Here is a 23,570-nt window from a genome sequence, read left to right on the forward strand (position 1 = left end):
GATTCTACTGCTTGCATCAGATACCCAATGTAGAATAGAGTTCCATGTAGTCATGGCTCGATGTAGTGCTGTGTGCTAGTCGTTTAAACAGACAGCTCAGTGCTTTCAACATGTCAATAACTCTCACAAATACAAGTAGTGATGAAGTCAAGCTCTGCTACACTTTGAGCCAGGAAAGATTAACATGCAGATTATTAATGTTTGCTCTCTGTGTTCATCCAATGGCCAGACGTGCTGCCCTGTTCTGAGCCAATTGCAATTTACTAAGAGTTGGTAAAAGGCTGATTGGTTGGCTATTTGAGCTAGTAAAGGGGGCTTTACTATTCTTAGGTAGCGGAATGACTTTTGCTTCCCTCCAGGCCTAGACTTTCTCGTAGGCTTAAATTGAAGGTATGGCCAATAGGAGTGGCAATATCGTCCGCTATTATCCTCTAATTTTTCATTCAAGTTGTCAGACCCCGGTGGCTTGTCAATGTTGATACCAATAATTTTTTCACTACTTCCACACTCACTTTACAGAATTCAAAATTCTCCATGGCTTATGTGTGTTCGTATGATACCAGGAGTCGAATCCTGAATCCAGTCCTTGTTTTACCCATTCTGGGTCGGGATTACGACCTGCGGTCCACCAGTTGAGAATGTGCTGTGACCTTGCCATAGAGCAGCCATAGGGGAAAATATATTCTTTATCACATTTAAAGAGTTGTAGCATACACCTGCAATTGACTCAAACTTCCATGAAAGGATGGAGAGGCACTACAAGGACAGGGAGCAGTTGGTTTTCAGAAAGCAGTGAATGGTAAACACACAAAATGAGCACTCCCGCGCATCAGGTAAGTTAAAAACCTTTATTGGTATTAACAAACTTGAGAAGTGATGTTACAAGGCTTTTCACATTTTTCCACAGTTGAGGAATGAACAAATTCACGTTAATTAAAATGACCCAGCGTGACAGCGGAATTGTGCAAAACTAGATCAGATAGTTAGTGAGGACTATCAGTTGGTCGTAATGTGCTCCATATCCCCCCCCCCCTCCTTTGGCCCTAACCCATTGATGTCTGTGGATATGAAGGCTTTGGAAAGGTATAAGCAGTGTAGTGGTGGAGGGTCCACCCTACAGATCTGCAGACATCCAAGGGTCAGGTTCACATACTGGTTAGGACCAAGAGCGTAGTGATAGGGAGCAAATTGGGACCAGCTGCAAGACAAGAGAGTTGGGCAAATAGAGGAGTAAGTACAAGAGCAGATCATCACCAGACCAATACAAAGTCACTGTGTTGATACTTAAATCAACAGAAGAGTCGTGTACGTGTCAGTGCTGCACACAACATGCATCTTGAGATCACACAGCAGCATAGGCTAATAAGTGCTTAAAGTGGTTTAATGCTAGAACAGAATGCCATCCCAGTTGAAACAAAACATACTCCCCATTTCACATAAACAAAGCACAGGATTCAAAAAGAATACTGCAACAGAAATGCTCTTAATGTAATAATGATTTGCATGACAGTAGCCCCGAGGGCGAGGCTAGTCGGTTTAACAGAACGAGAGATTATATTGCATTGGTTGTTGGTACCGGACAGTACTGTATGAACACACAGTGAACAATCCCAATTGCTAAAATGACTCACACACACCAAGAAGACCCCTAAGCACTGATCAAATGTAAATCGTTAAAGAATGGCGCCGGAGGGGATGGCTGCCGTTTTACGTGCTCTTCAACAATTGTGCTATTTTGTGTGTTTTTTCGCATTGTTTGTAACTTATTTTGTACATAATGTTGATGCTAGCGTGTCTTATGAAAAGAGCTTCTGGATAAGAACAGCGATTACTCACCTCAAACTGGACTAATATGTTTTCTTTAATGAGTCTGATGCAAAGGATATAAAGTTGCTCTCAGACAAAAGCCAAAATCTCTGTCATTCGCATGAAGAAAATAAAGAAATACAAGGGGCGGAGATCAGGGTACCTTGTGAGAATTTGTAGGTGAGTGGATAACCCGGCTCTACCATCCATTCTATTGGCCAACATGAAATCACTGGAGAGTAAACTGTATGAGCTCAGTTCGAGACTATCCTACCAACGTGACATTGAAAGAAGACACGGATAATATACAGTTGGCTGGGTTTTCCGTGCATCGGCAGAACAGAACAGCTACATCCGTTAGACAAGGGGTGGGGGTGTGTGAGAATTTGTCAATAACAGCTGCTGCGAGATGTCTAATATTGAGGCATTGCTCGTCTGAGTTAGTGTGGCCTACAGCTTATCATGAGGTACTCCATCTACCAAGAAGGTTTTCATCTATATTTTTCGTAGCCGTCTATTTACCACCACAAACCGACGCTGGCACTAAGAAAATGCTCATCCAGAAGCGACGCTCCTAGTGGCCAGGGACTTCAATGCAGGCAAACTTAAATCCATTTTACCTCATTTCTACCAGCATGTCACATGAGCAACCAAAAATGCTATACCACCTTTACCCCACATTCAGAGATGCGTATAAAGCTCTCCCTCGCCAACCATTTGGCAAATCTGACCTTAATTCTATCCTCCTGAATCCTGCTTACAAGCAACAACTAAAGCAGGAAGTACCAGTGACTCGCTCAATACGGAAGTGGTCAGATGATGTGGATGCTACGCTACAGGACTCTTTTGCTAACACAGACTGGAATATGTTCTGGGAGGATGTTCTGTTACATCCTCAGAAAGCATGAGCTCCTGAGCTGGGAAAATCTTGTGCAATACACCGACGCATGTCTTGTATTCAAGATCCTAAATGGCCTGGCTCCCCCTCCACTCAGTATTTTTGTTCAACAGAAAACCCAAACATATGGCAGCAGATCCACAAGGTCTGCCATGAGAGGTGACTGTATAGTTCCCTTAAGGAAAAGCACCTTTAGTAAATCCGCTTTCTCTGTGAGAGCTTCCCACGTCTGGAATACACTGCCTTCAGACACACATAACTGCACCACCTTATCACACTTTCACAAAAATGTATGAATACATGGCTAAAGGTCAATCTGATTTGTGATCATAATCCATAACTGTGTATTGCTGCTTTCCGTGTTGTCTGTAGCTTGTGAGGTGTGGAAACACTTTATACTTTTATGAAATTTGTCTTATGTTGCTCTGTCTGTATGCTACGTCTTGCTTGTCCTATGTTGCTCTGCGTGTGCTCACTGCTCAATGATTGTCTATATTGTAATTGTTTTTAATAACCTGCCCAGGGACTGCGGTTGAAAATTTGCCAGGTTGGCTAAAACCGGCACTTTTACTGAAACGTTGATTAATGTGCAATGTCCCTGTAAAAATAAATTAAACTCAAACTCAATTCATCCAATGTCATTGAGGAGTATACCACCTCAGTCACCGGCTTCATCAATAAGTGCATTGACAACATCAACCCCACAGTGACCGTACGTACATATCCCAACCAGAAGCCATGGATTACAGGCAACATCTGCACCAAGCTAAAGGCAAACGCTGCCGCTTTCAAGGAGCGGGACACTAATCCGTACCCTTATAAGAAATCCCACGATGTCCTCAGATGAACCATCAAACAGGCAAAGCATCGATACAGGACTAAGATTGAATCCTACTACACCGGCTCAGACGCTCGTCGGATGTGGCAGGGCTTGCGAACTATTATGGACTACAAAGGGAAACCCAGCCACGAGCTGCCCAGTGACGCGAGCCAACCAGACGGGCTAAATGCCTTTTATGGTCACGTCGAGGCAAGCAACACTGAAGCATGCATGAGACCACCAGCTGTTCAGGATGACTGTGTGATTATCCTCTCCGTAGCCGATGTGAGCAAGATTTTTTAAACAGGTCAACATTCACAAAACCGCGGGGCCAGACGGATTACCATCACGTGTACTCCGAGCATGCATTGACCAACTGGCAAGTGTCTTCACTGACATTTTTAACCTTTCTCTGACAGAGTCTGTAATATTTACATGTTTCAAGCAAACCACCATAGTCCCTGTGCACAAGAAAGTGAAGGTAACCTGCTTAAATGACTACCGCCCCGTAGCACTCACGATGGTAGCCATGAAGTGCTTTGAAAGGCTGGTAATGGCTCACCTCAACACAATCATGCCGGAATCCCTAGACCCACTCCAATTCGCTTGCCACTCCAACAGATCCACAGATGATGCAATCTCAATCCACACTCCCCTTTCCCACCTGGACAAAAGGAACACCTATGTGAGAATGCTATTAATTGACTGGAGCTCAGCGTTCAACACCATAGTGCCCTCAAAGCTCAAAGACTACCTGACGGGGCACCCCCCAGGTGGTAAGGGTAGGTAACAAGACATCTGCCACGCTGATCCTTAATACGGGGGCACCTTAGGGCTGTGTGCTTAGTCCCCTCATGTACTCCCAGTTCTTCCATGTCTGCGTGTCCAAACGCAACTCCAACACCATCATTAAGTTAACTGACAAAACAACGGCGATAGGCCTGATCACCGACAACGATGAGACAGCCTATAGGGAGGAGGACAAGAGACCTGGCAATGTTGTGCCAGGACAAGAACCTCTCCCTCAACATGATCAAGACAAAGGAGATGATTGTGGACTACAGGAAAAGGAGGACCGAGCATACCCCCATTCACATCAACTGGGCTGTAGCGGAGTGGGTTGCGAGTTAAGTTCCTTGGTGTCCACATCACTAACAAACTAACACGGTCCGAACACACCAAGAAAGTTGTGAAGAGGACATGACAATGCCTTTTTCACCCTCAGGAGACTGAAAAGATTTGGCATGGGTCCTCAGATCCTCAAAGGTTTCACAGCTGCACCAATTAGAGCCTCCTGACCGGTTGCATCACCACCTGGTATGGCAACTGCTCGGCATCTGATCGTAAGGCACTACAGAGGGTAGTGGGTACAACCCAGTACATTACTGGTGCCAAGCTTCCTACCATCCAGGACCTATTACACTAGGCAGTGTCACAGGAAGGCCCAACAAATTGTCAAAGACTCTAGTCACCAAAGTCATTGACTGTTCTCTCTGCAACCGCACGGCAAGAGGTACCGGAGCACCAAGTCTAAGTCCAAAAGGTTACTTAATAGCTTCTACCCCCAAGCCATAAAACTACTGATCAATTAATCAAAATAGTCCACCAGGACTATTTACAGTGCATTCTTGACCTGTATACAGAAAGGCTGCCAATATGGTCTAGAGCCTCTATACAAATGCATTGAACATTCAACAATGCTACATTTTCTCAAGGTCTATCTATTTTGTAAATAAATTGTATTTCAATAACTTGAAGGGCAGATTTCAGATTCTCGCAAATGTAATATTATTAATAAGAGCACGTAACTATTTTTGCTTAACTATAAATACACACAATTGAAGGAAATACTTATATATATATATATATATATATAGAAAAAAAAATCATGTTCAAATATTGCATTTAACAAAACCATACTTATTGACGCTCTGTTCAATAAACCACGTTACCATGGATTAGTTAAAGCCATAAAAGGAGTAGAGGTTTGGCCTCACAGTGGCATAGCTAGAGAAACAACAACAGCCTCCCTGAGGACAGTCACTTCAACAGCACATTTCAAATATTGAATACAAAAACTCAAATCTTGCAAAACACACCTCCCATTAGCCATGTTCTTCTTATAGACGAAACTCGCAATTAAATTAAAGGTTGCGTCCCACCATTCCCTAATATAGTGCACTACTACACTGAACAAAAACAACATGTACAGTGCTGTCCCATGTTTCATGAGCTGAAATAAATTATCCTAGAAATGTTCCGTATGCACAAAACACTTCTTTGTGTGCACAGACTCGTTTACACGCGTTAATGCGCATTTCATCCTTTGTCAAGATAATCCATCCACCTGACAGGTGTGGAAATATCAAGAAGCTGATTAAACAGTATCATCATTACACAAGTGCACCTTGTGCTGTGGAAAATAAAAGGCCACTAAAATGTGTAGTTGTCTCACACAACACAATGCCAGAGGTGTTTCAAGTTGAGGGAGTGTGCAATTGACATGCTGACTGCAGGAATGTCCACCGGAGCCGTTGCAAGAGAATTTAATGTTAATTTCTCTAGCATAAGCTGACTCCAAGGTTGTTTTAGAGAATTTCTTAGTACGTCCAACCGGCCTTACAACCACAGACCATGTGTAGCCACGCTAGCCCAGGACCGCCACATCTGGGTTCTTCACCTGCGGAATCGTCAGAGGGGGGAGGAGTATATCGATCTATAATAAAGCCATTTTGTGGGGGAAATCTTATTCTTATTTAAAAAATACATTTAAAAAATGTACATTTGGCTGGGCCTGGCTCCCAAGGCAAAGGGTGGCTACTTTGAAGAATAAAATATATTTTATTTGTTTAACACTTTTTTTGGTTACTACATGATTCCATGTGTGTTATTTCATAGTTTTGATGTCTTCACTATTATTTCTACAATGTAGAACATCGTAAAATAAAGAAAAACACTTGAGTGAGTCGGTGTGTCCAAAAGTTCGACTGGTACTGCATATATTTTATGGAATGGTGTGCCATTTGGGACGGAGCCCAAAATAATCGGTCATATTGATTCATCAAAAGCAGTACTAGCGAGTCGGAGTACACACTTACTATAAATTGTACAAATATATAGAATAAAGATATAGCCTTACTAACTCATTTCAATTCACACATTTCTGACACACTAATCAAATATATTTTTACAGGTCTCGTTAATTGCACAAAAATGCACTATTATTACAGGTCTATCTTATGACAAGGCAAGTCATTGCACAGTCAATAATAAGTGCATGATGTTTTGGTTAAACAGCTCACATCTAATTTACTCTCAAAAGAAGACTGGCCCACTATTCAACTAGCCGTTTCACTTAGCTCAGTATACCACTGCATGTCAAATTCTTCAATGCATTGGCTTGTATGTTTGTACTAAGATACCTTGTTTCGTTGCAGGAAGGAATGATATACCATCACTCAATCAACACACTTGCACTAATGTGACATCCGTGGATCAAGCATCATATATATATGTAGCCTGGTCCCTGATCTGTTTGTGCTCTTGCCAACTCCAACGCTCAGTGTCATTTTCTGCTATTGAAATCCTTGGGCGGCCCGCGTAAGCATCCAAACTGTGTAAAAAAGATAAACAGGCCGGTTGCGCCCATTGTCACGTCCACCACCTAATACACTTTTTGATCCTGAAAAACCCCTGCAATCAGTGAACAGGAGTTGGTCTAATAGCACAAACAGACAGCCACTCCGACTAATCAAACCGCCCATTGTCAGAAAATATGACTACATTTGTTCCTGGTGTAGTGAGTTGTTTTAAGAGCATTGAGACCAGGCGCAGAATTAGAGCAACACGATAACATTCAGAGCACAATGACAACTAATTAATACATACAGTACCAGTCAAAAGTTTGAACACCTACTCATTCAAGGGTTTTTATTTTTACTATTTTCTACATTGTAGAATAATAGTGAAGACATCAAAACTATGAAATAACACATATGGAATCATGTAGTTGCCAAAAAAGTAGCCACCCTTTGCCTTGATGACAGCTTTGCACACTCTTGGCATTCTCTCAACCAGCTTCATGAGGTAGTCAGCTGGAATGCATTTCAATTAACAGGTGTGCCTTGATAAAAGTTAATTTCCGGAATTTCTTTCCTTCTTAATGTGTTTGATCAGTTGTGTTATGACAAGTTAAGGGTGGAATACAGAAGATAGCCCTGTTTGGTGAAAGGCCATGTCCATAACATGGCAAGAACAGCTCAAACAAGCAAACAAACAGTCCATTACTTTAAGGCATGAAGGTCAGTCAATACGGAACATTTCAAGAACTTTGAAAGTTTCTTCAAGTGCAGTCGCAAAAACCAAGCGCTACGATGTAACTGGCTCTCCCAACACAGGAAAGGAAGATCCAGAGTTACTTCTGCTGCAGAACATAAGTTAATTAGAGCTACTTGCACCTCAGATTGCACCCCAAATAAATGATTCAGAGTTCAAGTAACAGACATATCAATATCAACTGTTCAGAGGAGACTGCGTGAATTAGGCCTTCATGGTCAAATTGCTGCAAAGTAACTACTATTAAAGGACACCAATAAGAAGAAGAGACTTGCTTGGGCCAAGAAACACGAGCAATGGACATTAGACTGGGGAAATCTGTCCTTTGGTCTGATGACTTCAAATTTTTGGTTCCAACCGCTGTGTCTTTGTGAGACGCAGGGTAGGTGAACGGATGATCTCTGCATGTGTGGTTCCCATCGTGAAGCATGGAGGTGGTGTGATGGTGCTTTGCTGGTGACACCGTTGGTGATTTATTTAGAATTCAAGGCACACTTAACCAGCATGGCTACCACACCATTCTGCAGCGATACACCATTCCATCTGCTTTGCGCTTAGTGAGACTATCATTTGTTTTTCAACAGAACAATGACCCAACACCTCCAGGCTGTGTAAGGGCTATTTGACCAAGGATATTGATGGAGTGCTGCATCAGATGACGTGGCCTCCACAATCACCCAATCAAAATGTTTTGGGATGAGTTGGACCGCAGAGTGAAGGAAAAGCATCTCAGCAAGTAATGTAGAAAATATTAAAAAAATTAAAATAAAGAAAAACCCTTGAATGAGTAGGTGTCCAAACTTTTGACCTGGTACTGTAGATATATATATATATATTTAAATCAAGACCATTACCAAGACAAACTTGACCTCAGACACTAAAAAGACACGTAAGCACGTAATACACTTTTCTAAAAAGAAAGTTGCCATTAAATAAATATTTGGGAGAAGGACAATGTCCTCCTTTACTTTCACACTTCTTTGAGTAGTGTCACATTGTGACTCACAGCAGGCAGACCACTAGGCTCCCAAGGTTGAACACACCGAGAGAGATTGTGAGCGAAAGCAAAATATAAAGTCAGTGTGTCTGACCACCCAAATCCACCTGTACCTCCACACTAAGTCCTGGACTTAATGTGATAAGCACAACCATTGCCATCACAGCAAGTGCATCCAAATACTTCCTACAAATCTAAAAGCATCAGATTTGTGGAGGCATGGACTAGAGGGAGTTTCAACCACATTTCTTACACCAGTCATTTCCTTTTCAACCACAGAAGGGAAGTGAACAAGTGCACAATTTAGAAGGAAGGAGAGGTTAACTGGAACATAGCCATAACCTGGGGTTTAATCATTCAGGAAGAATGGAACATTACACAACTTTAAGATAGAAACACGTAATTTAGAACAGACCTTATTTGTCACAGGGAATAATCAAATCGGATCCACTCTATACATTACATGTCTATCTACAACCTTTGGAACATTTTCATGTTCTGAAAAAACCTCTGGTTAGTACTGAACACTCATTTCATCATCACGCAACAGTTTGATGCATGTTCACTTGCAGTCTGACTTGTCTTCAACCAAATTATACAGGCTGCCTGGAGTCATTCAACTCACGCTAGAAACATTCACCTTTGAGGAAATGAAAACAATTTATGGAGACAAATCAAAACTAATCAATATTTGAAAATGGCAAAAGGGAATGTTTTTGAAGAGTAAACATTGGTTTGATGCCTGATGGTCTTTTTTTGTACATGGATAAATTGATCAAATAAATCATGTGCGTCATAACTATAAAACGGTCATTTTTAAAATGTAAAAAACAACAATAATTGTAATAATCATGTTAACATAGTTTTGTACAAGGTTTTCTGTGGTATAAATAAATATGTCTTTTACACTCCCCCCTTCTCCGGCTTTGACTTTTCAAGGCAAAAAACAATACTTGTCACAGCCGTGTGCACACTCACACGCGCAAGCTCACCCCACACGCGCAAGCTCACCCCACACGCGCAAGCTCACCCCACACGCGCAAGCTCACCCCACACGCGCAAGCTCACCCCACACTCACACGCGCAAGCTCACCCCACACTCACACGCGCAAGCTCACCCCACACTCACAAGCTCACCCCACACTCACAAGCGCAAGCTCACCCCACACGCGCAAGCTCACTCCACACGCGCAAGCTCACCCCACACGCGCAAGCTCACCCCACACGCGCAAGCTCACCCCACACGCGCAAGCTCACCCCACACGCGCAAGCTCACCCCACACTCGCAAGCTCACCCCACACGCGCAAGCTCACCCCACACTCACACGCGCAAGCTCACCCCACACTCACACGCGCAAGCTCACCCCACACTCACACGCGCAAGCTCACCCCACACACGCGCTAGCTCACCCCACACACGCGCTAGCTCACCCCACACACGCGCTCCCCCCCCCCCCCACACACACACACACACACACAAGCTCACTCACCTCCCCCACACACACTCACACACTCTACGTGCGGTTGAGTGTCTGGAAGATTCTGGAGATCTGCAGCATGACAGGCCCAGTCTCAGGGTCATTCATCCATTGGGTGCTGTTCAGAGGGTTCTCCAACATGTCCTCAAACGCTACACACAAACAGAAGGTTTTAGAGGGTTTTAGAGACTATACAACAATTCCATACGTAGCCTCGTCTGAGCCAGAACGGCCCATTGGACTGAAGCATGTTTCTGTAGCGTGATGCTTGATGAACAGGTCCACCCCCTCCCCTTATCCTCTGAGCTTTGTTATTTTTAACTGAACAACTTGTTTTACTCCAAACCTACCCAGCAGTGTTTTGGGATTGGTGAGGCCCAGCTGGACCACAGGGTTCTCCAGGATGGCCTGGAACAGAGAACTGTTGATGTCGATGCCTTTATCCAAGTCCTCCGGAGACGGCTTCCTGTCCCCCAGCAGCCACTCGCACTGTGGGTTTAGATCGGTGAGTTAACTTCTCTTAAACTAGGACGGTCAATGTAGAAACAGTTCTCATTCCAAATGACAACATGGGTAAGAGCTGTAAAAAGCAGTCCATTCATAGAAGACAGGAAGCAATGACTTATTTTGTTACTCAATAAGTGTGTGCTTCATTTTCTTTGATCCTTTATTCCTCAGTGTGGACAGTAAAACCTACTGCAGCATCATGTTGGTTGTTATTGACTCTCAGGGCATCGACCACTTCCTTCTCATCAAAGCCCATCTCCATCAACGCAATGACAGCCTGCAGAGACAAAGAACAATACGGAGTTTATCATTACACAGTCATTCTATAGAATAATCAATAGTTTATCACAGTTTGAAGCCAACATTCAGTAAGGGAGTAGCAGAGACACAGTTTACAACATTTTAGGTAAGCTAGCTAACAGCTATATACAGTGTACAAAACATTAGTAATTGCTCGTTCCAGGTGAAAGCTATGATCCCTTATTTATGTCACTTGTTAAATCCCCTTCAATCAGTTGACGGATTCTGTTCAAATGTAACATGTTTCATTTTAAACTATAGTTTGTTTGATTCTTGTTTAGTGAATAATCATTAACAAGTGAGTATTAATGGAGTTCAGGCCATGAAACTGTGTGTATGCTAATTTGGAAAAGTTGACCTAATCAGATAAGAGGAAATTGCCTAGGATCAGTGAGCAGGGTCAGGCGCAGGACAATGAAGATGGACGAGGTGTGATTCTGACATCAAGCTAAACAAAGAGAGGACCGTGGACATTCCACAGTCCAGATATGGGATACTCATTAGGGGTCATAAAATGTATAGCTGGGGTGGTGACTAAAAGGAGAGAAGAGTATAAGATGTGTTTTGAACTTTCTAAAAATGTATGCATTCAGCTGACGGCATCCTTGGTAATAAAATCTTAACTTCTCTTGAGCTTTCGGTCTCAATTCCAGGCTGCATCACATCCGGCCGTGATTGGGAGTCCCATAGGGCGGCGCACAATTGGCCCAGCGTCGTCTGGGTTTGGCCGGGGTAGGCCGTCATTGTAAATAAGAATTTGTTCTTAACTGACTTGCCTAGTTAAATAAAGGTTCCATAATTGTAATTTTTTAAACAATTCCTTATTGCAAAGAGGTTGCAATAGCAATGGGGAGGAGACAGGTTAAAGGATTTTTAAGCCTTGAAACAATTGAAACATGGATTGTGTATGTGTACATGTCAGAGGGTGAATGAGCAAGACAAAAGATTGAAGTGCCTTCCTTTGAACGGGGTACGGTAGTACGTGCCAGGCGCACCACGGGCCAGCATACCTGTGAAACGCTTTCGATATCTTGTAGAGTTGAGGCTGTTCTGAGGGTAAATTGGTGTGCAACTCAATATTAGGAAGGTATCTTGCCTGGTCACAGATTTGTTTGTCGTCTTGCCAAATCCTTCAGTTGACTATTCAGCACAAACAGATATGGGACCAGTCTAACATGTAACAGTTTTAGCTTGGTATATCCCAGGGCATTGGGACAGAGAGAACACTCACCCGTGACTCAGGCCTGAACTCTCTTTTCCTTCGGATCCTCTTGAAGATCTCAGTGAGTTCGTCCTGCCTGGCGGCGGAATCTGTGTTAGTCTGGGAGACGGTGCGGAGGAGGTTTGGAAATGAGGCAGAGATAGATGGGATCAGGGGTGGTGCTGTGGCTCCTACTGCTCCTGGGGTGCCCTGGCCGGGCAGGGTGGTGTCCACCGTGGGGTCGTCTACGTGCTCAATCAGCCACTCCATGGCCTGGGTCACTGACATGCTGCAGGAGAGGCAGTGAGGGAGGGGCATGGATGAATTTGTTGTTTCAGACTCATCGGATCAGACTGGACTCACTTGTTGTGATGGATAGAATCACAGGCTAAGTGTCTAATTGATTCTTTATAGACTTCACTGATATGACCACTGACCAGTATCATTGACTCAGACTACACTCCAGGGCAGTGGTCCATCCTCAGTGAACTCTAAAAAAACAAAACATGTATGTCAGACATTTATTATTTTTGGATAAAACTATACTAAATATAATCACGTCACCAAATAATCGATTAAAACACTATTTTGCAAAGAAGTTCTACAGTAGCCTCAACAGCACTCTAAGGTAGCGCCATGGTGTAGCCGTAAGACAGCTAGCTTCCATCCTCCTCTGGGTACATTGACTTCAACACAAAACCTAGGAGGCTCGTGGTTTTCATCCCCTTCCATAGATTTACACAGTAATTATGACAACTTCCAGAGGACTTCCTCCAACCTCAGAGTTCTTGCAGCATGAACTGACATTTTGTTCACCCAATCAAAGGATCAGAGAATTAATCTAGCACTGAAAGCATAAACTACAGGTAGCTAGCACTAGTGTATCAAATGTGGTGAGTAGTTGACTCAGAGAGAGAAAGACAATAATTGAACAGTTAAATTAATTTCTTCCAAAAGAGAGAAGCGAGAGAGTAATTTCTGTCTCTCACTTTGCTAGCAAATGCAGCTAGCTAGTTTAGCCTACTGAACACCCTGCTCAAACAGAGGGATGCTATGTTAGCTAGCTGGCTTTGACTTTCCAACAACACTGGAACTCAGGGTAAGCTTTCGGTTTTTACAAATGTATTGCCACCAGGGCCGCCGGTGTAACAGCTTAGTGACTATACAGTACACTAACATTACTGCATGATTGTAGCGGGTTTACTAACACGTTAGTTCAATTAGCTATGCTGACTATGACGGTACTTTAGCTAATATGGTGACAATGATGTAGGCTGAGTGTAGCGGTTTGGCTTGGAAAGGTTTTTTTCTCAGCTGATGTGTTGCACATTGAAGTCCACAAGCGAAAGGGAAGAGGTGAGAGGAGGAGAGCGCATAGATGCGAGAAGGAATACAACGTGGCAGCTATGAAAGCGAACTGTGTTTATGTGCGATTGGGGGTGAATTTATTCTGACGATTCTGTTGGAAAATGTTTCTTAAAAGGAAGCAAACGGAACAAAACGACTATAAATGTAGCTGAATTTGTCAATTAGAAACTTTCGTTTGCAACTATTGGACTAATGATTACACCCTATATCAGCTAGATGCAGGCAAGAGTGTGCAAGGCAGTATTTACATGGAACTATCTGTCCATGTATCAAAACCAAAAAAGTGTCACTGTCACCCTAAATTTGGTGTCTCGCCCTGTGTGCACCTACGTTGTAAACTTTTATTCATAGGCTAGGTTGTAGCAACCTCAAAAAAAATTGAGTATCATGTGGCAGCCTAAACCTATCGCAGTGACATTGAACATGAATGAGTGTCATCCAATATGCTGTAATAGAAATAAGGCCATGCTCATAAAATAACAATCTTCCCTCATCTTAAACAATACATTTTTTTTTGCTTCGCCTAGAAAAGTCTTGGGCGAACGGCCAAATAATTTGTTTAGGTCCAAACAATGTTTTCAGAGGGGAGGGTTCATTTTTTGGGATGGAGAAACATTCTGTGTTGTTGTATATAGAAAAAACTAAACAGTTAGTATCAAGTATGTAAAAAATAATGGACCTATATATTTTTAAATAACTATTTGAGAAATAAAAATCACTCAAATAAAAGCTAGACAAAAATAATGAATTCAGGAGTATTGGGCCAAGATAGCACTAACCATGAGCTGAGCATGCCCATTGCCACACCCCCGTCACGCCCCCTTTTGATTCAGAAAAAACCCTGCACTCCTTGTGTCAGTGATTATCTCATTTGACTTCAGGTGGTGATAAGTACTATTGATTGTGACTCACTGGTTGAGCCTGAGAGCTTTGATGGCTCTGCTCTCAGGGAAACCCATCTCAGTCAGCTGCTGAAGGGTCGTCTCATCCACCCGGTCCTCCTCCTCCTCATCCAGCATGGCTGACAAACCACACACACAATATTAGTGAATAATAGTATAACTATAATAATACTTCATGCCATGGCATTGCTACTGACTGAAGGGAATTCTAGAGCGTGCATTATTTAAGTGATAATGCCCGAGAAGCCGGTGTTTGAGGGATATATTGGCAAACCGTGCCAATATCTCCTCCAAACACCGGCTTCTCTGGCATTATCACTTTATACAAAGGGTTACCGAAATATATATACATATATATATTTTTTTTAAATGAATTTATTCCTACTATTTAATCATTCCACAAGATAAAGTACTGACACAAATCTAGGGTTGCTACCAAAGCTGGCTGGTCGGTCGTTCGTTCTATCGGTTCGGTTGCCAGAGATGTGACAGTCATTTAGCCTTTTTGTTCTCCATCTACAGTTGAAGTCGCAAGTTTACATACACCTTAGCCAAATACATTTAAACTCCGATTTTCACAATTCCTGACATTTAATCCTAGTAAAAATTCCATGTCTTAGGTCAGTTAGGATCACCACTTTATTTTAAGAATGTGAAATGTCAGAATAATAGTAGAAAGATTTTATTTCAGCTTTTATTTCTTTCATCACATTCCCAGTGGGTCAGAAGTTTACATACACTCAATTAGTATTTGGTAGGATTGCCTTTAAATTGTTTAACTTGGGTCAAACGTTTTGGGTAGGCTTCCACAAGCTTCCCACAATAAGTTGGGTGAATTTTGGCCCATTCCTCCTCACAGAGCTGGTGTAACTGAGTCAGGTTTGTAGGCCTCCTTGCTCACACACGCTTTTTCAGTTTCGCCACGATTTTTCTACAGGGTTGAGATCAGGGCTTTGTGATGGCCACTCCAATACCTTGACTTTGTTGTCCTTAAGCCATTTTTCCACAACTTTGGAAGTATGCTTAGGGTCATTGTCCATTTGGAAGACAAGCTTTAACTTCCTGACTGATGTCTTGAGATGTTGCTTCAATATATCCACATAATTTCCCCTCATGATGCCATCTATTTTGTGAAGTGCACCAGTCCCTCCTGCAGCAAAGCACCCCCACAACATGATGCTGCCACCCGTGCTTCACGGATGGGATGATGTTCTTCGGCTTGCAAGCCTCCCCCTTTTTCCTCCAAACATAACAATAGTCATTATGGCCAAATAGTTATATTATTGTTTCATCAGACCAGAGGACATTTCTCTAAAAAGTACGATCTTTGTCCCCATGTCCAGTTGCAAAACGTAGTCTGGCTTTTTTATGGCGGTTTTGGAGCAGTGGAGTCTTCCTTGCTGAGCGGACTTTCAGGTCATCTCAATATAGGAATAGTTTTACTGTGGATATTGATACTTTTGTACCTGTTTCTTCCAGCATCTTCACAAGGTCCTTTGCTGTTGTTCTGGAATTTATTTGTACTTTTCGCACCAAAGTAGGTTCATCTCTAGGAGACAGAATGAGTCTCCTTCCTGAGTGGTATGATGGCTGCGTGGTCCCATGGTGTTTATACTTGCGTACTATTGTTTGTACAGATGAACATGGTACCTTCAGGTGTTTGGAAATTGCTCCCAAGGATGAACCAGACTTGTGGATGTCTATCAAAAAAAAAATCCTGAGGTCTTGGCTGATTTCTTTTGATTTCCCATGATGTCAAGCAAAGAGGCACTGAGTTTGAAGGTAAGCCTTGAGATATATCCACAGGTACACCAATTGACTCAAATTAGGTCAATTAGTCTATCAGAGGCTTCTAATGCCATGACATTATTTTCTGTAATTTTCCAAGCTGTTTAAAGGCACAGTCAACTTAGTGTATGTAAACTTCTGACCTAATGGAATTATGATACAGTGAATTATAAGTGAAATAATCTGTCTGTAAACAATTGTTGGACAAATTACTTGTGTCTTGCACAAAGTAGATGTCCTAACCGACTTGCCAAAACTATAGTTTGTTAACAAGACATTTGTGGAGCGGTTGAAAAACAAGTTTTAATGACTCCAACCTAAGTGTATGTAAACTTCCGACTTCAACTGTATTGGCGCAACCCAGTCGTTCGTTCCAAATGTTCCATTGCCATACTGGCTGGCAACGTTCTTATCCCATGCTTGCTAGCTATTCAACTACGGCTAACTTACAGTCATGTCAAAAAGTGCAGCCAGAATAACAGCTGCACTTGCGTTTGTTTAAGCTTTCTAGTGATCTTTTTTGGGACACATCCATAACAATGAGCTAATGATGTGCGATTTCACCTGGCATAGAAAATGTACTCTCATCTGGACACTGTTGTTCAGAGGAGCTAGCCAACAACACAGCTAACACAATCACTTCAAACTGAAGCTAGAAAGACTGCTAACTAGCTGCACTTCATTTAGCTTTACCTGTTAATTGACATTTCTTTGTATCCATAAAAATGTATGCTGATTCATGATTTCGACTGGCTGAGAAAAGCTGCCTGTCTGTCTCAAATTTGAATACTGAAATGTTGCAAATGTCAGAAAGCAAGATTTATACAAATCTCCGCTGTTGAAAACTAAATGTTAGTCTAAAAGAAAGGTGAGATAATGTCTAGATTCTTTTTATAGTAGAGATCAAGTTTATAAATTGCCTGGCTGGGCTGATGAGACACGGGATTGCGCAGTCAGATGGAACAGAGTAAATAGGCATTTTAACGGCATAGATATAGCCAGTGGTAACTTGTGGAATAGACACCGACTGCAACGCAGTTTTAACCAATCAGCATTCAGAATTAGACCCACCCGCTGTATAATTAAGCGATAAGGCACGAGGGGGTTTGGTTTATGGCCAACATACCACTGATAAGGTCTGTTCTTAGGCACGATGCCAACCCACAAAGCCCAGAGGTGCCTTATTGCTATTATAAACTGGTTACCAATGTAATTAGAGCAGTAAAAATAAAATGTTGTCATACCCGTGGTATACGGTCTAATATACCACGATTTTCAGCCAATCAGCATTCAGGGCTCGAACCACCCAGTTTATAATTCCCTATAACGCACAGTATAATTCAGTGGCTATGAAATTCATACTTACATGTTCTGTTTGAGCTGCTTTTGAAAGCAATAGTTGATTTGAAAACATTATTGGCATTGTTGAATTAGATTTTTATAATAGCAAGCTAGGACTAATGCTTTGGCCACAGAAATCAGAATCAAATCATACTGATTTCTATGGATTTGGTTAGCTGAGCTAGCAAGTCTATTTGTTTGGTTACCAAGGCAACTACTATAGATATCTAGTAAACTTGCTAGCTACTTCAGTGGATGTTGAACACATTTCTAGCATCAAATGTGTTAAATTATAGCCATGGTATATAATAGGGATAATTAACTTTGGAGCTCTAATGCGTACTCTGGAAAATAATTTAACTCTGTGTAAGGTGAGTTCCACGTCGCACATTATTTTCCAGAGAACGTAGTTGATTATCGCTTACATAATGCACTATTCTGTCACTTATACATAAGCTCATTGACAATATGACTGTTACAGCTTCAACTTGTTGTTCATTAAACAATCATCAGGTAGCCGTTGGGGTGGCAGGTAGCCTAGTGGTTAGAGCGTTGGGCCGTAACCGAAAGGTTGCTCGATCGAATCCCTGAACTGACAAGGTAAAAATCTGTCGTTCTGCCCCTGAACAAAGGAATTAACCCACTGTTCCCAGGCCATCATAGTAAATAAGAATTTGTTCTTAACCGACTTGTCTAGTTAAAAAATAAACTAATGCAAAACCAGTCTCTTAGCCCTGCAAGGCAGTTACCAAAAACAATCTTTGATAATGAAATAATGTCTGCACACTGTACCATTGGCCTTTTTGAAGAGCTCCACAGCATCGGGGTTCAAGGCGAGAAGCTTCTGGGCCACTTCAATGAGAGAGACGAGGATTTTCCTGAGCTCCGTCTGAAACTGATGGAAAATGTATTTTATTTGTTTATGTTCCAATGAGGTCAGAAGACCTCATTCCCAAAGAACCTCATTCTTAAAGAGAGGTTATTCATTCTGGTTTATACACATAAACACATATACACATAAATCAGAATGAATAACCTCGCTTTAAGAATGAGGTTCTTTTGGGAATGAGGTCTTCTGACCTCATTGGAACTTCCGGGTTAATTAAACAAACAAAATCTTAGTATCGGGGATTTAGAATAGGCTTAATATGACCAAATTCACTAATTTTAATATGTCTCTGATAAGTTTGCAGGTGACATTTTAGGACTAGTTAAATTTCAGTACAATAGTCAGTGGAAAGCTCCTGAAGTGCTTTGAACTATGCATTCTGACAGGTTATTTACTGTATTGTGCTGTACTTACATCTCTGATGTTATGCTGGGTGACAGTGCGGTCTGTGTGGCGGGTGGACAGGCCGGCGGTGGCCTTCAGGATGGCATCTTTATCTGGAGCCTTGTTATCCTGCTTCTTCTGACAGACAAGGAGGAAACACACATTAAGATAGTTGCAAACAGTACAACAAGTTGGACGTAATACGTTTCTTGTTGTGTTGTCCCTGGTTCTAGCAGTCTTAACAATTCATTAAACATTTTTGTCTGATGATCGGAGTTTAAGTGCCGAGTTAGATAAGCCACAAACCAATACAATTAGGGAGAGTATTTAAATCTGTTTGGCCTACCTTTTCCTCTGCAGTTATGTCAGCTATTTTCAGAGGGGGTGGCAGTGGTCTCTTCTTTATCAGTAGAAGAAAATCTAAAACCAAAGGAAAACATTCACTTTATGGCATGTGGTAGCATTGAACATATCGTCTGTTTGATTGGAAAATATTAACATTGAGACAACTTCAAACCTTTAAATCCATAGAAGTACCTTTATCTTTTAGATTTTCATCTGCAACCGTTTTAGTTTCTGTGAGGATCCTCTCCGTGGCAGCATGGACAAGTTTATGGTGTGTGATTGTTTTGGGGTCTTCGAGGCTTCCATGTACATACTGCAAAAAAAACAACCACCCCCCCCAAAAAATAAGAATCCCATCGACAGGAACAAATAGTACTTTTACCCTGGTAATTATATTACTGTTGTTTTTATTTAACCACGCAAATAATTGGTAATGGATAGGCTAGCTAGCCCTATATCAACAGCCAAACATATTTCCAAAGGTACCAATAATTTCTGCATTAGCTGGGTCTCTTACTGTCTAAATTTGTACTAGGAGGATGCAGTGCAGAAAGAGACTGGCAGCCATATGGGGTAGGCTAGCTGCATGCGGGGCATCATACTGGCACTTACAGACGAATCAAGTGTAAAAAATGGGTAGCCCTAAATAGCAACAGTACAGTATAGTCTGTGGAAGAAATATGGAAAACTCAGAAGGCAGGAGCCTAGGAACATAAAGAGAGTAACTTAACTTACATAGTTACACCAACAGACACGAGCATTTGGGCTAGGCTAGCTATCACATTTTGCCAAGGAGCTCATGGGGTGCGCCTAGTTTGCAGGGATTCTAGGCTCGCTAACTTGTGAATCAACTTGCTAAATTATAAATAGCAGTGTCTACCCAGTTACTCTAAATACGGAACGACTGACACCGACATTGACTATTTCAACTAGGGCTGCAAACATCGGCGTTACAATTTCACCCGGGCAAACACCAATCAATGAGCAAGTAAGAAAATAAACAAGCATACATGTTTCAAGCACTTCTCTTTGAGTTGTTCAATAGTGGTATCCTCTGTTACTTCTTCCAACCACTCTGTACCCTCCATAGTACAAATGTGGATTTTTAATATTTTTCCAGCGAATATCTTCTCTTCTTGCACAAACATAGCTGTAGTTTTGTGTGTAACTATATAGCTAGCGAGCCAGTTCAGTGATGGCTACGTTAGTTTGCTAACATTAGCTAGCGCCTTCGAAAAACAGCGACAATAGTGTAAACACCTACACTTATGATTTTCAAACAGTTTGATCGGACTTCAATGCTATAGCAGTCGAGTGCTGTTAATTTCGCAAAGAAGAGTTGTTTATCTTTCTCCAAGAGTCGAGCAACTTGCCAAGTATACTATTGTGTTGGTTATGATTAACCTTTGAACCTAGGCAACGTTTGTCCCTGTGCAAAATGGGAATTGTAGTTGTTTTAAATTGTGTAGTTTCGCGCTCATTTAGCTGAGCTGTTAATCCTAAAATGTACCACCAGAAGAGGGAGACAAAGCCTGCAGTGCCTGGGCCTACTACACTGAACATAAAAATAAATGCAACATGCAGCAATTTCAAAGATTTGATTTACAGTTCATATAAGGAAATCAGTCAATTTAAATAAATAAATAAGGCCCTAATCTATGAATTTCACATGAATGGGAAAACAGATATGTATCTGTTGGTTAAAGGTAGAGGTGTGGATCAGAAAACCAGTCAGTATATATATATATATTTAACCTTTATTTAACTAGGCAAGTCAGTTTAGAAGAAATTCTTATTTACAATGACGGCCTACCCCGGCCAAACCCTCCCCTAACCCGGACGATGCTGAGCCAGTCATGCGCCGCCCTATGGGACTCTCTCGATCACGGCAGGTTGCAATTACAGCCCGGGATCGAACCAGGGTATGTAGTGACGCCTCTAGTACTGAGATGCAGTGCCTTAGACCGCTGCACCATACCCAAGTATATGGTGTGACCATCATTTTCTTCATGCATCTCCTTCGCATAGAGTTGATCAGGCTGTTGACTGTGGCCTGTGGAATGTTGTCCCACTCCTCTTCAGTGGCTTTGTGAAGTTGCTGAATATTGGCGGGAACTGGAACATGCTGTCGTACACGTCAATCCAGAGCATCCCAAACATGCTCAATGGGTGAGTATGTAGGACATTTTCAGCTTCCAGGAATTGTGTACAGATCCTTGTGACATGGGGCCGTGCATTATCATGCTGAAAGATGAAGTGATGGCGGCACGACAATGGGCCTCAGGATCTCGTCACGGTATCTCACGGTATTCAAATTGCCATCAATAAAATGCAATTGTGCTCAATGTCCGTAGCTTATGCCTGCTCATACCATAACCCTACTGCTACCATGGGGCACTATGTTCACAACGTCGACATCAGCAAACTGCTTGCCCACACAATGCCATAGGATTCATCCGTGAAGAGCACACTTCTCCAGCGTGCCAGTGGCCATCGAAGGTGAGTAATTTGGCCACTGAAGTCATTTTACGATGCCGAATTGTAGTCAGGTAAAGAACTTGGTGAGGATGATGAGCACGCAGATGAGCTTCCCTGAGACGTTTTCTGACAGTTTGTGCAGAAATTCTTCGGCTATGCAAACCCACAGTTTCATCAGCTGTCTGGGTGGCTGGTCTCAGACGATCCTGCAGGTGAAGAAGCCGGATGTGGAGGTCCTGAGCTGGCGTGGTTACACATGGTCAGCGGTTGTGAGGCCGGTTGGACATGTTGCCAAATTCTCAAACGACATTGGATGAGGCTTTTTGGTAGATAAATTAACATTTAATTCGATGGGAACAGCTCTGGTGGACATTCCTGCAGTCAGCATGTCAATTGCACGCTCCCTCAAAACTTGAGACATCTGTGTAATAAAACTGCACATTTTAGAGTGGCTTTTTATTGTCCCCAGCACAAGGTGCACCTGTGCAATGATCATGCTGTTTAATCAGCTTCTTGACATGCTACACCTGTCAGGTAGATGGATTATCTTGGCAAAAGAGAAATGCTCACTAACAGGGATGTAAACATGGAACATGTTTGTGATTTTTGATTTCAGCTCATGAAACATGGGACCAACACTTTACATGTTGTGTTTTATATTTTTGTTAAGTATAAATATTGCCTTACTGAGGCATCCTATTTTGGCCACAGAAGGATCAGCCTTTCATGGGAAACACATTACAATTCAGATTCTACACATGTCACTACTTCCAGTATCCCCTTAACTTTTTTCTGTAGGCCAATATGTATTTCATAAACAGTGCAATGCATTGGGTTGAATGGGCCCAATGGAAACACACTGGGTCCATACTTGCCAACGTTAGAAAACATTTTTAATAACCAAAAATATTATATTTATATATATATATATAATCAGTAATTAGTATCAGTGTCACAGAAAACGATCACATAAATCAATGATATTACAGCAATACATAATAAAATTAACAGTGAAAAATAACTTACATTACAGATATGTAAATAGAAATGTACCTCTGAATAGAACCAGTTGCTCATCCACTGTTGCTTCAGGCCCAGGGTTATAGAGGTATGGCAGACGCTCCAACCACTCCTCCCAGACCTCTCTTATGGCCGCCAGTTTGTCTCTCACATGTCTTGCAGGTCTTGACTCACGGTTATCAAAACATAGCATTCTTGAGGAAGTGTTGAAGACTTTGAGAGGCATTGTGGCCGGAAAATCGCCCTTCCACTCTCTGCATCCCAGAGACTAAATGTAGCCTAGCCTCGGGACCTATATATACACCCGCTAAGATTAGCATCCTTATGTAGGCACGCAGGTCAATCTCATCAATCCTTTTCCAGTTGTCTCCATATTTACAGAAACCCTCCAAATTTGTCATCTCCAGTATTTTTGGCTGGTGTGATGAACATGTACAATGTTTTGGAGATGTCCTGGACATGGGCAACTAACTACATGTCTTGTGGGCCCTGGGGTCGTCCTTATGACATTTTGTCCTGCCATCTTGCTCTGGTTGTCATATGGTGACAAGGACAATGTTATTTTGATGTTCTTTGACAAAAATGTTTCTTTCAGCTTGGGGGATTTAATCTTCATCTGAAGATGATGCATTGTGCTCTGGGTTGTAATTCTTCCCCATCTTCTAATTCAGATACCTCCTCTTCTAAATCATTGCTCACTTGTTCCTCCTGGA

General features: G+C 42.1%; 1 protein-coding gene across 2 annotated transcripts; it reads right to left on the minus strand.

The window, feature by feature from the left end:
* Positions 1-834: 834 nt before the first annotated feature.
* LOC115111893 (ubiquitin-associated domain-containing protein 1-like) lies at positions 835-20,777 on the minus strand. Of its 2 annotated transcripts, none has more exons than XM_065011714.1 (11): positions 20,370-20,777; positions 19,552-19,672; positions 19,361-19,434; positions 19,045-19,149; positions 18,534-18,636; positions 14,623-14,731; positions 12,373-12,631; positions 11,032-11,118; positions 10,685-10,823; positions 10,347-10,486; positions 835-1,198 (listed from the first exon to the last, which is right to left on the minus strand). In XM_065011714.1, exons 1-10 carry the CDS (start codon positions 20,505-20,507, stop codon positions 10,371-10,373), a joined length of 1,251 nt encoding a protein of 416 aa, XP_064867786.1. In that variant the 5' UTR covers positions 20,508-20,777; the 3' UTR covers positions 835-1,198; positions 10,347-10,370. The 2 variants fall into 2 exon arrangements, with proteins under 2 accessions (XP_064867786.1, XP_064867785.1); XM_065011713.1 differs by having other exon boundaries at positions 19,045-19,152.
* Between the last annotated feature and the right edge of the window lie 2,793 nt (positions 20,778-23,570).

Source organism: Oncorhynchus nerka, linkage group LG27 (assembly GCF_034236695.1).
Source record: "Oncorhynchus nerka isolate Pitt River linkage group LG27, Oner_Uvic_2.0, whole genome shotgun sequence".
In the NCBI taxonomy this organism is placed as follows: Eukaryota; Metazoa; Chordata; class Actinopteri; order Salmoniformes; family Salmonidae; genus Oncorhynchus; species Oncorhynchus nerka.

Coding starts and splice junctions, on each gene's coding strand:
- LOC115111893 (XM_065011713.1), bottom strand. CDS start 20,507: ATGTTTGTGCAAGAAGAGAAGATATTCGCTGGAAAAATATTAAAAATC. Junction 19,153..19,360: donor ACATAACTGCAGAGGAAAAG/GTAGGCCAAACA, acceptor CTTGTCTGTCAG/AAGAAGCAGGATAACAAGGC. Junction 10,824..11,031: donor ACAACCAACATGATGCTGCA/GTAGGTTTTACT, acceptor CTAAACCCACAG/TGCGAGTGGCTGCTGGGGGA.